Source organism: Carlito syrichta, unplaced genomic scaffold, assembly GCF_000164805.1.
Source record: "Carlito syrichta isolate Samal-C Ts95f unplaced genomic scaffold, Tarsius_syrichta-2.0.1 Scaffold302450, whole genome shotgun sequence".
NCBI lineage: Eukaryota > Metazoa > Chordata > Mammalia > Primates > Tarsiidae > Carlito > Carlito syrichta.
In genome coordinates, this window is record NW_007246546.1 from 238,724 (window position 1) to 254,194 (window position 15,471).

At 44.1% G+C, this 15,471-nt stretch overlaps 1 protein-coding gene across 1 annotated transcript; it reads left to right on the forward strand.

The window, feature by feature from the left end:
- Positions 1 to 237: 237 nt before the first annotated feature.
- Positions 238 to 15,101, forward strand: ZNF623 (zinc finger protein 623). Its single transcript, XM_008056711.2, has 2 exons — positions 238 to 305; positions 12,904 to 15,101. The coding sequence occupies exon 2, from the start codon at positions 12,980 to 12,982 to the stop codon at positions 14,483 to 14,485; it is 1,506 nt and encodes a 501-aa protein (XP_008054902.1). The 5' UTR covers positions 238 to 305; positions 12,904 to 12,979; the 3' UTR covers positions 14,486 to 15,101.
- Positions 15,102 to 15,471: the final 370 nt, after the last annotated feature.

Sequence of the window (15,471 nt, forward strand, 5' to 3'; positions counted from 1 at the left end):
AGTCCGCGGAATCGGAACATGCCTACGTGTGGCCTCCGGTCCTCTCTGAGGTCCTCCCCCCCGCTAGGCCGCCGGGCCAGAAGCCTGCGCCACCGAGATAAGAGCTGGCCCCCATCCTCCCCGCCGCCCCCTGCGCTCCTAGAGCGACGCCGGAAGTTCCCCGGGCGGAGCCTGGGACGACTTCCGTTCGCAGCGTAGCGGGAGGTCGAGCGGGCTTTGTCGGCAGTTCTGCAGGACCGGCGGGCACGGGGTCTAGTCTGCCGCTCCGGGGTCTCTCCCGCGTCGTCCTCGCCACCGCGCCCCGGGTGAGTGGCGCGTTCCGGGCCGGGGGCGGGCAGAGCCTTTGCTGAGGCCCCGGCGACTCAAGGGCCCGGCTGCCAGGCCAGAGGCCGTCCAGAGAGCCGGGCGGGCATCCGCAGGCCGCGGCTGGACCCTAAGCGCGGCCTGCCCCGCACGGGTGTCTAAGAGCTGGGACTTCGGTGTGCCAGCCTCCTTGACAGCAGCCACGCCGCCCCCGCAAGGTTGCAGCTCCTGCCCGTGTTTCCTAGCGCCTCCAGCGAGTCCACCTAGGGCCCGGGCCTGGGGTTTTCTCCCCGAAGAGCTTCATGTGGGTACACTTGGGTCCGTTCCTTTTGGTTTCTTTTCCCATCACCCCACCCTTTTCCAGGTTCCAAGGGGTTACGTACCGAAGCCTTAAAACCTCTAGCTTGAACTTCTGTTTTCTTTCTTGAGTTGGGGTATCACTCTGTCGCCCAGACTGCAGTGCATTGACACGATCACGTCTCACCACAACCTCGACTTCCTGGGCCTAGGCGATCCTTCTGCCTCAGCCTCCTGAGGAGCTGGGACTACAAGGCGCGCGCCACCACGCCCGGCTAATTTTTAAAAATTTTTTGTAGAGACGAGGACTTGCTATGTTGCCTAAGCTGGTCTCGAACCTGGGTACCAGCAGTCCTCCCGCCTTGGCCAGAGTGCAGGGATTACAGGCAAGAGCCACCGTGCTGGGTCTCTAGCTTAAATTTACATGTCGCAGTTTTCAAGCCTTTTGAGCCACTCTGAGATTGGATGCCCCAGACATTTTAAAAGGAGTAGTAAGTACAGGTGTGGTCATTCTGGGTTTTTTTTTTGTTTGTTTGATCTTTTTTTGTTGTTTTGTTTTTGAGTTGGAGTCTCATTCTGTCGCCCAGACCAGAGCCCAGACCAGAGTGCAGTGGCTGCTCCCGGCCACCGCAGCCTCGACCTGCTGGGCTCCGGCGATCCTTTGCCTCAGCCTTCCAAATAGCTGGAACTACAGGCGCTCGCTACCACGCCCGGCTAGCTTTTTGATTTATTGTAGAGATGAGCTCTCGCCTGCCCAGGCGGGTCTCGAACCCGCAGACTCAGGCAATCCACTCACCTCAGCCTCCCAGAGGCGCGGGATTACAGGCTGAGCCACCGAGACCGGCTGTTTCATCATTTTTTAACCTGCCTACTTCCATAGGGGCCTTGAAGCCTCCGCCTGATGGAGATGCAGCGTCAGCATCTTCTGTGCTGTTGGGGTTAGTGGTGGGGAGGGAAATGTGGTAAGTTAACTCCAAGACTTGGGCCTGAAGAAATCCCAGGTGGGGAGAGCTGGTTTGGCTGTTTCCTGCTTTTTCATGAAACTTCCCTTTACCCTATTCTTTATTAACCCTATGCTGATGCCAGGGCCTTCTTACCCACATTGGCTACATGGTGGTCAAGGGATCCTCAGGACCTGAGTAGCATGCCAGAGGTTTTCCACTAGTATTAGCTGGATGCAGGTTTTAAACTCAAGCAGTTTGTCTGAAACAGCTTCGGGAGATGCTGAGTTTGTCAGCACTGTCATGGAATATGATCAGTGAGAGGACACTGGGCTCCTTGTTGTTCTTGGGCAGAGCCCTGAGAGCAGCAAGCTGGGAGCAGAAGCCAAATGGGTTGGGGGGGGGCAGTTAACAGCCCCAGTTCTCTATTTGACCATAATCTTGCCACCTTCCTTGAACTTCGGTGCTTCAGCAGCAGGCCCCTTGGTGACTGTGGCCAGCACAGAGGTCCAGGTGTGTGTGCTGTAGTCTGCATCGCACTCAGGTGTTCTCTTGCTCTGCTTTTATTGTTATAAGTGAAGCTTGGCAACCCTTCCAGTTTTGTCTCTGGGCCATAAGCAACCGTGACTCTGGCTGGGAGCCCAAGGCCAGAATATCCCTTTACCAGTGTGGGTGTGAAAGCTGGGCTTCTAGTGCTAGGTGGGGCAGCCCCATACATCCAAGAGCCACTCTGGCTGCTGATGATACACAACATTGCTGTATTTAGACAATTTCAGGTGATATTTTCTCCAGCAGATTTTACATGTTATATAACAGGGGTCCATGTTGGTCTAGTATGTTGTAGAGCCACAGATCTGGCATGTGTTTACTTCCTTTTGTTCATGTCATTGCTGTTTCTTTAAATGAAAAAGTGTCAATTTAATTTTACCTAAATTCATAGACGTAAAAGGAACTAAGCAGAAACTTGTAATATTTTTATAAGATTGCTATTTTGACTTAAATGTTTCTTCAACACAACACAAAAGAATCCAACATCTGCACCTCCTTTTTTTTAGTTAAAAAGAATGACATGGTTTAAAATATAAGCTTACTTTCATAATGCTAATCCCAGCTGTTCTCTAAGCAGAATTATCTTGTAAACATGATATCATACCTAGGAAGGAAGAACAATCTTTCATAACAGAGAAATGGAGAAACATGGGCAGACATCTTGGATTTGAATCATAGCTCTGCCCCCTTACCATTTTAGTGAACTTTGGTGATTTGCTTTCTCTTGTTTTCATTTCTTCTCTGTAGAATAAATGGTAGGATAATACCTAGCTCTTGAGATTTGGAGGAGCACATAAGATAATGTGAGTCAGTCGCTCAGCGCTGTGCCTAGTAGAGGTTTTTGGGGCCCGATAAACAGCATCCCATCACCTTTTCCGAGTTCCAAGCCAGTTGAGGCAGAGGAATAAGGGCATGTAGAGCAAACAGTTACCTTAACACTGGCCAAAGATAGGCTGGAGGAACACTGGACTTCCTCAGACCGAAAGCCAGCAGTCTCTCATGGGCTGCCCCACTTAAAACTCCTTAGAGAAGCAGAGCAGAATTGGACCCCTGGAAACAGTTGGGAGAGTGTGGCCTCCAATGCCTTATTATTCTCTCGTGTTTCATTCTGCTAACACAGTCCACCTTTTGGGGGAGGAGATAGGGTTGGGCAAAACCAGAACACTTTAGGGAAAAATCTCTTCTCAGGAAACTAGAGGCCTAGGGACAAATGATCCCTTCTGCTGCTGGTTCATAGGAGGTCCTCAATAAGTCCCTGTGAGTGCACCATTAGTTGTGACAGAGATGACAGTGGGAGAGCCAGGCATTTTTGTATGTGTGAACATGAGGAATACTAGGGTATATCATAAATGGGAGGTAATGTGCCAGATGAATAGGTACAATGTGATCCCATTTTTATTTAACAATCTAGGAAGTCTGCAGCCATAAGCAATTCACATTTATTTCTCAGATTGTGAAAATGTCCTTAATTTGATGTGGCAAAAAAATTTAACTACAGGTATTAAATACTGAACAATGTTAAGAGTTTATTATTTTACCCATTTTTATTTCTGAAAATCATGTGTGCATGAATAAATATATACATGTAAATTTAAGCAAAGGTCCAAATGGATGTATCTAAATGAAACAGCTAACAGTGGTTATCTGTTGAATAGCCAGGAATTTCCATCATCTCTATGTTTACATTTCTTTGCCATTTGAAGTATTTTTACAATATGTATCTTATACCTTTGAGTCAAGAATAAAAAAGATTGTATAAAAGTAAACTAGGGTATTAAAACTAAATAGCATGGTTCTGATGTAATAAAATATGAATGCAAAAAAGAGCACAAGGAGAAATGATAACTGGGAATCTGGTGAGGTTAAAGGTAATTTTATTATTCTTTTTAAAGTTTTTCTCTATTGTCTCATTTTTCTCAATTAGCATAAAAAAGTAACTAGTTAAATGTAATTTTTTTAAGCAGGAGAAATTTGGGGTTTTTTTGAGTTGGGAGTCTCACTCTGTCGCCCAGGCTGGAGTGCTGTGGTGCACTCACAGCCACTGCTGCAGTGAGCTTAGGTGATCCTTCTGCCTCAGCCTTCCGCGTAGTTGGAACTATAGGCACATGCTACTGTGCCCAGCTAATTTTTTGATGTATTGTAGAGACAAGGTCCCACCAAGTTGCCCAGGCTGGTCTTGAAACCCTGGGCTCAGGCAGTCCTCTCACCTCTTGTTTTCCGAAGTGCTAGGATTACAGGCGTGAGCCACCACGCCCATCTAGCAAGAGAAATATATATATATATATATATACTTTTTTCAGTAGGCGTCTCACTGTTGCCCAGGTAAGTGACATGCTCACGACCACCACAGCCTCGGCCCTCTGGGCTCAGGTGATCCTCAGCCTTCTAAATAGCTGGAACTACAGGCATGTGCCACCATGCCCAGCTATTTGTTTTATTTATTGTAGAGACGAAGTCTTGCCAAAATGCCCATGCTGGTCTTGAACCCCTGGACTCAGGCAGTCCTCTAGCCTCTGCCTCCCAAAGTCCTGAGATTACAGGTGTGAGCCACTGTGCCTGGCTGAGAAATATTTTTAAAGTAAGTTAGGGGGCTTTTAACTCAGCAAGTCTCTTAGAGATAGAAATGGCTCACATAGAATTACATCTGCTTCTCATTCCTATTGTCAGTTATTGTTATGCAGTTTGAATTTCTTCATCATCATCTGAATGTCTGCATGTTAGCATTAATTAAGGTATAAGTTAAAGTTGCTGTAACAGAGATTCAGAATACAGCGTGTCATACAAAAAACTTGATTTCTCTTACTTCACCTCAAAGGTAGGCAGGTAGCTCTACAGGGACCCTGGCTGTTCTGCCTCATCAGCACTGGGGGAGGGCAAGAGAGTGGACAGTGTACACACATCCCTTCCCTTCTTGTCTCATTGACAAGAAGAACACTAAGAAATGTCATTTACTTGGGTGGCTGTTAGTAATTTGGTGAAAGGAAAAAAGAAAGCAGGAATGCTGGGGAATTCTTGTAGTCTGTGCCTCAAGTTTCCCCATTGGCCACTAAGTATCATGTTGCCATGATACTCAGTTACCCCATTGGCCACTAAGTATCATGTGGCCATGATACTCTTTCCCACATATGGGATACACAAGCATTCCTAGGAGATATTGCATGTTTGGTTCCAGACACCACAATAAAGTAAATATAACAATAAAGCAAGTCACAAACGGTCAACAGCTTTAGTTCTCTGACCTTAAGCTTGTCACCTATCTGAACCTTACAAATGGTCGTGAGGAGCACTAATAAGACAAGAAGCATATGTATGGGGCACAGCAGGCCCCTTGGTGACTGTGGTGGACATGGAGGGAATATTTTTGTTTCCCAGTGCATATATGAGTTATATTTTCACTATACTGTAGTCTTTTAAGTGTACAATAGCATTATGTTCAAAAATCTACATAACTTAATTTAAAAACACTGCCAGAAAATGCCATAGCTCATCTGAAACTTCAGTGAGTTGTAATCATCTATTTTCTTGTGTAGAGTCTTGCCTCAGTGTTGATGGCTGCTGACTTATCAGGGTGGTGGTTGCTGAAGGCTGGGGTGGCTGTGGCAATTTCTTAGAATAGGACATCATTGTAATTTGCTGCATAGAATGACTCTTCCTTTCACAGAAGATCTATCTGTAGCATGTGATGTGACTTAATAGCATTTTATCCACAGAACTTCTTGTGAAATCGGAATTGATCCTCTCAAACCCTGCCGATGCTTTATTAACTGTGTTTATATACTATTCTAAATTTTTTGTTGTCATTTCAACAATGCACACAACATCTTCATCAGGGGTTGATTCCGTCTCCAGAAACCATTTTCTTTGCTCATCCATAAGAAGCAGCTCCTTTTTAATTAAAGTTTTACAATGATATTGCAGCAATTCAATCATCTTCAGGATGCACTCCTAATTCTAGTTCTCTTAATATTTCTACCACATTTGCGGTTACTTCCTCCACTTAAGTGATGAAACTCTCAAAGTCATTTATGAAGGTTGGGTTCTTCCAAATACCTGTTGATATTTTGGTCTCCTCCCATTATTATGAATGTTCTTAATGGCATCTAGAATGGTGAATTGTTTCCAGGTTTTCAATTTACTATTCCCAGATCCACCAGAGGTAGCGATAGCCTTTCAAAATGTATTTCTTTTTTTTTTTTTTTTTTTTGAGTTGGAGTCTCACTCTGTCGCCCAGACTGGAGTGCAGTGGCCGCTCCCGGCCACCGCAGCCTCAACCTGCTGAGCTCCGGTGATGCTTCCACCTCAGCCTTCCAAGTAGCCGGAATTACAGGCATGCGCTACCACGCCTGGCTGATTTTTTGATTTACTGTAGAGATGAGGTCTTGCTGCCCAGGCGGATCTCGAACTCGCGGGCTCAGGCAATCCACTCACCTCAGCCTCCCAAAGGTGCGGGATTACAGGCTGAGCCACCGAGCCCGGCTCAAAATGTATTTCTTAATAAGACTTTAAAGTCAAAATGACTTCTTGATCCATGAACTGCAGAAGGTATGTTTTGTTAGCAGACATGAAAACAACAGTCATTTTGTATATCTCCATCAGAGCTCTTGGGTGACTAGGTGCATTGTCAATGAGCAGTAATTTTTTTTTTTTTTTTTTTGAGTTGGAGTCTCACTCTGTCACCCAGGCTGGAGGGCAGTGGCATGCTCCCAGCTACCACAGCCTTGACCTGTTGGGCTCAGGCAGTCCTTCCACTTCAGCCTTTCAAGTAGCTGGTATTACAGGAGTGCACCACCACGCCTGGCTAATTTTTTGATTTATTGTGGAGATGAGGTCTTGCCATGTTGCCCCGGCTGGTTTCGAACCCGTGAGCTCAGGCAATCCTCTTGTCTCCACCTCCCAAAGTGCTGGGATTACAGGCATGAGCCACCACACCCAGCTATTGAGCAATAATTTTATTTATTTATTTTGTTTGTTTTTTTATTATTATTTTTTTTTCCAAGTAGCCGGAATTACAGGCATGCGCTACCACGCCCGGCTGATTTTTTGATTTATTGTAGAGATGAGGTCTTGCTGCCCAGGCGAGTCTTGAACCCGCGGGCTCAGGCAATCCACTCACCTCAGCCTCCCAAAGGCGCGGGATTACAGGCTGAGCCACCGAGTCCGGCTGAGCAATAATATTTTGAAAGGGGTTTTTTTTTTTCCTGAGCAGTAGGTCTCAACAGTGGGCTTAAAATAAGCAATTAAACTATGCTGTGCACAGAAGTGCTATGATTCAGGTTTTGTTGTTCCATTTCTAGAGCACAGGCATAGACGATTTAGTATTCTTTTTTTTTGGTCCAATTTAGCATTATTCTTAAGGGTCCTAAGACTTTTGGAATGGTAAATTATCATTGGCTCCAACTTAAAGTCACCAGCTACGTAGACCCTAACAAGAAAGTAAGCCTATTGTTTGAGCCAAGGCATTGACTTCTCCTCTCTAGCCAAGATCATCGATGAAGTTGGACACACTAAACAATAGGTTTTCTGTGTAGATGAAACAGCCTACTATTGGAGGAAGGTGCCATCTAAGACTTTCATAGCTAAACAGGTGAAGTGAATGCCTGGCTTCAAAGAACAGGTTTGCTTGTTGGGGCTAATGCAGCTGTTGACTTTAAGTTGAAGCCAGTGCTGATTTACCATTCCAGAAATCCTGGGCCCTTAAAAATTATGCTAATCTGCTTTGCCTGAGCTCCATAAACAGACCAGACCAGGGTAATAGCGCATCTGTTAATAGCACATCTGTTTACATGAATGGTTTACTGAATATTTTTAGTAAAAATATTCATGGTTTGCTGAACTTTTAAGCCCATTAGTGAGGCCTACTGCTTAGAAAGTAAGATTCCTTTAAAAATATTACCATTCATTATAATAAGAAGCCTGATTTTTCTACATGGAAAATCTGTTATTAGGTGTAACCACCTTCATCAGTGATCTTAGCTAGATCTTCTGGATGACTTACTGCAGCTTCTACATCAGCACTTTGCTACTTCACCTTGCACTTTTGTTATAGAGATGGCTTCTTCCCTTAAACCTCACGAACCAACCTCTGCTAGTTTCCAGCTCTTCTGCACCTTCCTCATCTCTCTCAGCCTTCACAAAATTGAAGACAGTTGGGGGCGTTACTCTGAATTAGTCTTTAGCTTAAGGGAATGTTGTGTTTGGTTTGATACCTAAACTGCTCAAAACATTCTCCATTTCAGCAATAAGGCTGCTTTGCTGTCTTATTTGTGTGTTCACTGGAGTAGCATTTTTAATTTTCTTCATGAATTTTTCCTTTGCATTCACAGTTTGACTGTTAGGTTCAAGCGGGCTAGCTTTCAGCCTGTCTGGGTTTTTGACATGCCTTCCTCTATAAGCTTGATCATTTCTAGCTTTTAATCTAAAGTAAGAGACATGTCACTCCTCCTGTCACTTGAACACTTAAGAGTCCATTGTAAGGTCAGATTGTAATGGCCAAATTTCAATATTGTTGTGTCTCAGGGAATAGGGAAACCCTAGGGGAAAGAAAGACATGGGGAACAGCCAGTCAGTGGAGCACTAAGAAGACACGGCATTTATCGATTAAATTAGCATCTTACATGGCCATGGTTCGTGGTGCTCCAGAACAGTTATAATAGTTTTGGATTCCTGTAACCAGCCAGGCACTTAATGTGGGTGTGGAGGACAGAGTTCTAAGATGGCCCCTAAGATTCCTGGCCCCTAATGTACACACACACCTCCCAGTTATTCACTCAAATACTCATTTGGGTACTTCCATGAAAAGACTTACAGATGTCATTAAGGTCCCACACCAGCAACTTAAGATGGGAGGTTATTCAGGTAGGCCTGACCTAGCCATATGAACCCTTTGAAAGCAGGGTTTTCTCTAGCTGGTTGGAGAACAGAAGGCAGCAATTGGAAGCATGAGAAAGATTCAGTGTGCTGTTCCTATCTTTACGACGCAGGTGGTCTCTAGGAATGACTCCTGCTCACAGCAAGCACACAGGTCTTCAATCCTCCCTTCAGGCAGGGACTGGATTCTGTGAAAAACCTGAATGAATTTGGAAGCTCGTTCTCCCGTAAAGCCTCCAGATGAGAACTCAACCCAGCTGACACCTGACTGCAGCATTGTGTGACCCAGAGAAGAGGTCCCAGCTATCCTGGGCTGCACTGGTGACCTGCAGAACTGTGGGGTAACAAACATATGCTATTTGAAGATGCTGACTTTTTTGTAAATTTTTTAACAGCATGGATTACTAATGGCGTGAACCTGTGTGGGGAGAGAGGACTCGCCCTTGGGTGAGGTGGACTCTTATGCTTGCAAGCAGTTCCCAGAGAGAATCCCAGAATGGAGGGTGGTGCATTGCTCTGAAGAAGGGGACTGTGCAGAGCATCCCAGTAACTGTGTAAGGTTGAATCATCCTAGGCCCAGTACGTTTTTCCAAAGTGAACACATCTTTGTAACTCAGGGCACAATGTAGGAGATCCTAAAAGCCTCTTGTGTCCTTAGTCATAGTCATCTGATGACAGTCACTGTTTTGATTCTCCTGCCAGCGATTGTTTTTGTCCATTTTTTTCAGCTTTATGTAATAGACTTGAACCATATAAGCTCTTTTGTGCCTGGCTTCTTTTGCTCAATTTTTCTTTTGTGAGATCCACCTGTGATTTCGTGTGTGGTAGATCTTTTTCATCGCTATATATTTCCTTGTGTGGGTGTTCTATGGAAGGATATTTGAGGTGTTATGAACAGTGCTGCTGTGAACACTCTCACTACAGACTTCTGCAGGGTAGACGTGATTTCTTCAACAACATTATTCTCTTAAAAAATAGTCACCTTTTGGGCTGTTTGTTGCCACTGAATCCCATGTAACAGCTCTGGGTTTTAAACCAGCAGATCTCTGATTTTATTTACTGGCTTCCTTGCTGGACTAGTTCCTCCTTTCATTTTTTTGGGCAATCATCTTGAGGTATCAGAGACAGTACTTGAATGGGAAGGCAATACCTACCTATTATCTGATCTTTGTAGCTGGGCCAGCTTCCACCATCTGTCAAGAAACCAATGAGAAGGCTCTTGAGAGACATTTGGTTTTCTTAGTCCTGGGAGATCCGTATTAATAGATCCTCAGACTTCACATTGGTAAAGGGCAGGTATTGGGAAAGAGATTTTCCTTTTCTAGAGCCACCATTCCTTTGATCTCTGCTTTCAAAAAGGTTAATTCTCAGACTTCCTCTCCTTTATGGTACAGCAGGTCCTCAAGTAATGTTATTTTGTTATGACATTGATGAGAAAAATATCAGTTCCTGGCTGGGACCACTATCTGTAGAATGTGCATGGTCTTCCCATGTCTTTGTGAGTTTTCTCTAGGTACTTCAATTTGCTTCCATATCAAAGCTGTGCATGTTAGGTGACATTGGCATATCTACATGGACTCAGTGTGAATGATCGTAGGTGTATGTAAATACACCCTGTGCTGGGATGGAGTCCTGTCCGGGATTGGTTCCCACTGTGTGCCCTGAACTGCTAGGGTAGTCTGTAGATACTCAGGACCCTGAACTGGAATAAGTGGGTAAATAATTATCTTACTTGATTTTATTAATAATTTTCTCTGGAAAAACCTACTAGATAAATTCTAAAAGAGCTGTAACACTGCTAATCTTTCTTAAATGTATGTATAGCTCCCATTTATTTCAGTGTTTAATATTAGAAGTGTTTAGGTCTTTATTAAGAAGTTTGGTGATGTTTTTATAACTAGAAATGTGCCCTAGGAACTTCTCTTATTTATATCCATTTACTATCTGTCATTTCACTTAAAGTTGCTGTTTCCAAAAACCTATATATGATATTGAGGATTTATTGTTCCTTGCTAGATGTACCAAGGAACAGCTAGTGTAGGCCAATGTTGCCACTCTCTAAGCACTTCCCCTAGAGCTACTGTGAGCTTGGTTGGTAGGTAGATGGTTTGCCTTATAGTTTTACCAAATTCTTTACCATGGCCTGCCAGTATTAACTTCCTTGCTGCTCAACCACTAAGCCAGTGCCACATATTTTAAGTTTTTATCATGGTGACACCACTTCAAGGTTGATTGTTGTATCAGGATACAAACTAAACCACAGTAAAGAGTGGTACATGGCTGGATGTGGTGGCTCATGCCTGTAATCCCAGCATTTGGGGAAGGTGAGGTAGGAGGACTGCTTGAGCCCAGGAGTTTGAGACCAGCCTGGGCAACATAGCAAGACCTCATCTCTACAACCCTTCTTGGTTCCCTTCTTTCCTCACTTGTAGTTCCTAACAGTGTCGTCTAGTGCCTTCAAGTTCTGGCATGTACCAGGGCTCAGTCTTCAGAACTCATCCCCACTTATGTCCATTCCTCAGGCGAGAACACTCATGTTAGAATATAAATACCATCTACTGCTGAAGATAAATTTCTCCCTCCAACATGGCATTCTTCCTGACTCCCACATTTGGCTAACTCTTCATCAGATATGTTCACTCAGATGCTCCCAGAAGCTTTTCAAACCTAATGTGTCCAGCCAACTTCACTTCTGCTTTTCGTCCTTAAGTCTGCCCCTCCATAGTTTTCTCCATCATAATGAGAATTCTACTATCTCATTTTTTCAGGCCACAGTGATGCAATAATTCTTTACTCTTTTCCTTTGTTCACTCCCACATCTATCAGCATATCTTCTTTTTTTTTTGTTTGTTTGAGTTGGAGTCTCGCTCTGTTGCCCAGACTGGAGTGCAGTGGCTGCTCCCGGCCACCGCAGCCTCGACCTGCTGGGCTCCGGCGATCCTTCCGCTCAGCTTCCAAGTAGCTGGAACTACAGGCACGCGCTACCATGCCCGGCTGATTTTTGATTTATCGTAGAGATGAGGTCTCACCAAGTTGCCCAGGTGGGTCTCGAACCTGTAGGCTCAGGCAATCCACTCACCTCGGCCTCCCAAAGCGTGAGATTACAGGCTGAGCCACCGAACCTGACCTCAGCAGATCTTCTAAGCTGGACATTCAAAACCACACCCAGTACCTGATGCCATACAATCTTGTGTTGCCACCTCCTTCATCACGTCTTACCATACAAATGCAGTGGCCTCTCACCTTGTCTCCTTACTTCTCTTTTTCCTATATAGCCAGAAAAATGACCCTTTAAAAACATAAATCAGATAAGTCATTTTTCTATTCAAAAACTTAAAAAAGGTTTTCTGTCCTCCAGTAAATCAGGGTCAACTTTCTCACAAGCGTTAACCCAGACTGAACTCCTGCTGCCTTACCTTGTCCCTCTCAACTCCCTTACTTTATGTTTTCCCACACAAATATGAGAGGATGGCAAGGATGCTAGGGTGAGGATAATTTTCATATGAACCCTAAATTGAATGCAACACTGCAGACCATTGGATCTAAGCTGGGTAAGGAGGGGAGAGAGAGGATGTGAAGGGGTGGGGCGACAATGAAGAGGTGGTAGGGTTGATAAATTTATTATTTTTTTTGGGAAATACTTATTTTGACTTTTTTGATGAAGACCAAGCATATCCCCACCCCTCTGCTATTCATCTAGGATTCACTGAGAGTCAGAGGACGCCATTCTGTCCTGGAGTTGGATATTAGAGGTGGGGCTACAAAGAAGCCTTTCCATGTGGGACAGGCTGATTGGGGTGAGACTAGCACTTTGGGTCAGGAGTGTGGGACAGAGGAAACATATTCCTTTCCCACTTCTTGGATATGAGTTTTATCCTTCACCTGATTCTGCCGTTTCTCGTCTGTTAACTAAGGGCAAAGATGAACTTGTTCTCTTTTGTTTCAGATTCTACCATAGGAACTGGTAAGAAGAAGGTGACTCTGAAGCCTGAATTTCTGAGGATGAAAACTCTAATAGGTCAATGTCAGACAAACTCACAGTGATGGAGCCCCTTACCCCCAAGTCTGGGGAAGTCCATGATCCCAGATTAGGGGAGCTATTGGGGAATCCAGAAAAGCAGAACCTGGGGAATTCTCCCTCTCAGGAAGAAGGCCAGGTGACAGTTACTCATTGGAAAATCCAAACAGGAGAGACAGCCCAGGTGTGCAGTAAGTCAGGAAGAAACCCTATTTTGAACTCAAACCTTCTTATACTCCAAAGAGAGCTTATAGAAGGGGAAGCCCATCCTTGTGATATTTGTGGCAAAAACTTCACATTTAATTCAGACCTGGTTAGACATCAGATTTCTCATAATGGAGAGAAAACTTACAAATGTGATCAGTGTGGGAAAGTCTTTGGCCAGAGCTCACACCTTACTGAGCATCAGAGAATTCACACCGGAGAAAGACTGTATGTATGCAATGTGTGTGGGAAAGACTTCATTCACTATGCAAGTCTTATTGAACATCAGCGAGTACATACGGGAGAAAAACCCTTTAAATGTGCTCAGTGTGGGAAAGCGTTTGGTCATAGCTCTGACTTGATTAGACACCAAAGGGTTCATACCAGAGAGAGGCCTTTTGAATGCAAAGAATGCGGAAAAGGTTTCAGTCAGAGCTCCTTACTTATTCGGCATCAGAGAATTCACACGGGAGAAAGGCCCTATGAGTGTAATGAATGTGGGAAATCCTTCATTAGGAGCTCAAGCCTTATTCGACATTATCAGATCCATACAGAAGTGAAACAGTATGAATGCAAAGAATGTGGAAAGGCCTTCCGTCATCGCTCAGATCTTATTGAACACCAGAGAATTCACACCGGAGAGAGACCTTTTGAGTGTAATGAATGTGGGAAAGCGTTTATTCGGAGTTCAAAGCTCATTCAGCATCAGAGAATTCATACTGGAGAAAGACCTTATGTATGTAATGAGTGTGGAAAGCGTTTTAGCCAGACTTCAAACTTTACCCAGCATCAGAGAATTCACACTGGAGAGAAACTCTATGAATGTAACGAATGTGGGAAAGCATTCTTTCTGAGTTCGTACCTTATTCGACACCAGAAAATTCACACTGGAGAGAGGGTGTATGAATGTAAAGAATGTGGGAAAGCTTTTCTCCAGAAAGCCCATCTCACTGAACATCAGAAAATCCACACTGGGGACAGACCCTTTGAATGTAAGGACTGTGGGAAAGCTTTCATTCAGAGCTCCAAGCTGCTTCTACATCAGATCATTCATACTGGAGAAAAGCCCTATGTATGTAGTTATTGTGGAAAAGGCTTTATTCAGAGGTCAAACTTCCTTCAGCACCAGAAAATCCATACTGAAGAGAAGCTCTATGAGTGTAGTCAGTATGAGAAAGATTTTAACTCAACCCAAAACTTTAAAAATAATCAAAGTGTTCATCAAGAGGGACTTCCCTTGAGTAAGGCCCCCATACATTTGGGTGAGAGGTCTGTAGGTCAGGGGGAACACACAGATAACTTATGAAACAGTTATTCTTGAACTCAATGAATGATGTTTAGAAATGAGTGGGATTAGGATTCATGTGGCTTCTAAGATTTGGACAGGTCTGAATTTTGTGAGTCATGGTTGGGGCAGCTTTTGGAGTGGGCTACCACATGTCACTGCAGTACTCCCAGACTTATCCTCTTCCACAGCTATGAACATTGTCCTCAGAAGAGTCATGGGGCTTTATAACTGACTGAGCTGGAGCAGTGGGAACAGGGAGACAGGTGTCAAGACAAGATTTTTACATTTTATTCAGTTAAAATCATCCTTGAGTCAAATCCCTTTTAGAGCAGAACTGTGTATATAATCTTAGTTCTTAGAAGAGTATTACCTAGCAAATTATGATAAAAAAAAATCAAGGTGAAGAAATACAACTTTTTAATGCAAAACCATGAACTGGTTCCCTATTGTCCTTAGAATGAACTCCAAACTTCCTGTCATGCATCCTAAGACCTCTTGCTTCTCAAGCCTCATCTCCCACCACGTAACTCCCTGCTGTACTCCAGCAACACTGTTTAATATTCCACACACACTCCACATTGTTTTCCTACCTCTTGCCTTTCTTTTTGTTTAAAGGGTCTCCTCAGCTAACTCCTACTCATTGTTCAATATTCACCTCAGGCATCATGTCAAGGAACGTTTCCCTCAGGCTTAGCTGGGTAGCATTCTTCCATGCTTCTGTTGCTCAGTGCTCACCTCTATTACTGCACGCTTTGATATGTCACAATTGTGACTTTATATACTATCTCCTTCATTATACTATAAGTCCTCTGAGGACAATGATCATACCTGGTTGATTTATGTGTCCCGAGTGTCTAGCACGAGTCAATAAAAAACACATCCCAAATGTATGCATAACTAGCAGCTCTCTTTGTCATTTCTATGCTGCTATTTTTACAATTTGAGGATGCTTTTTCTTGTTTGTTTTTATCAGTATAACTCTATTAGAATTATCTTCTCATCCG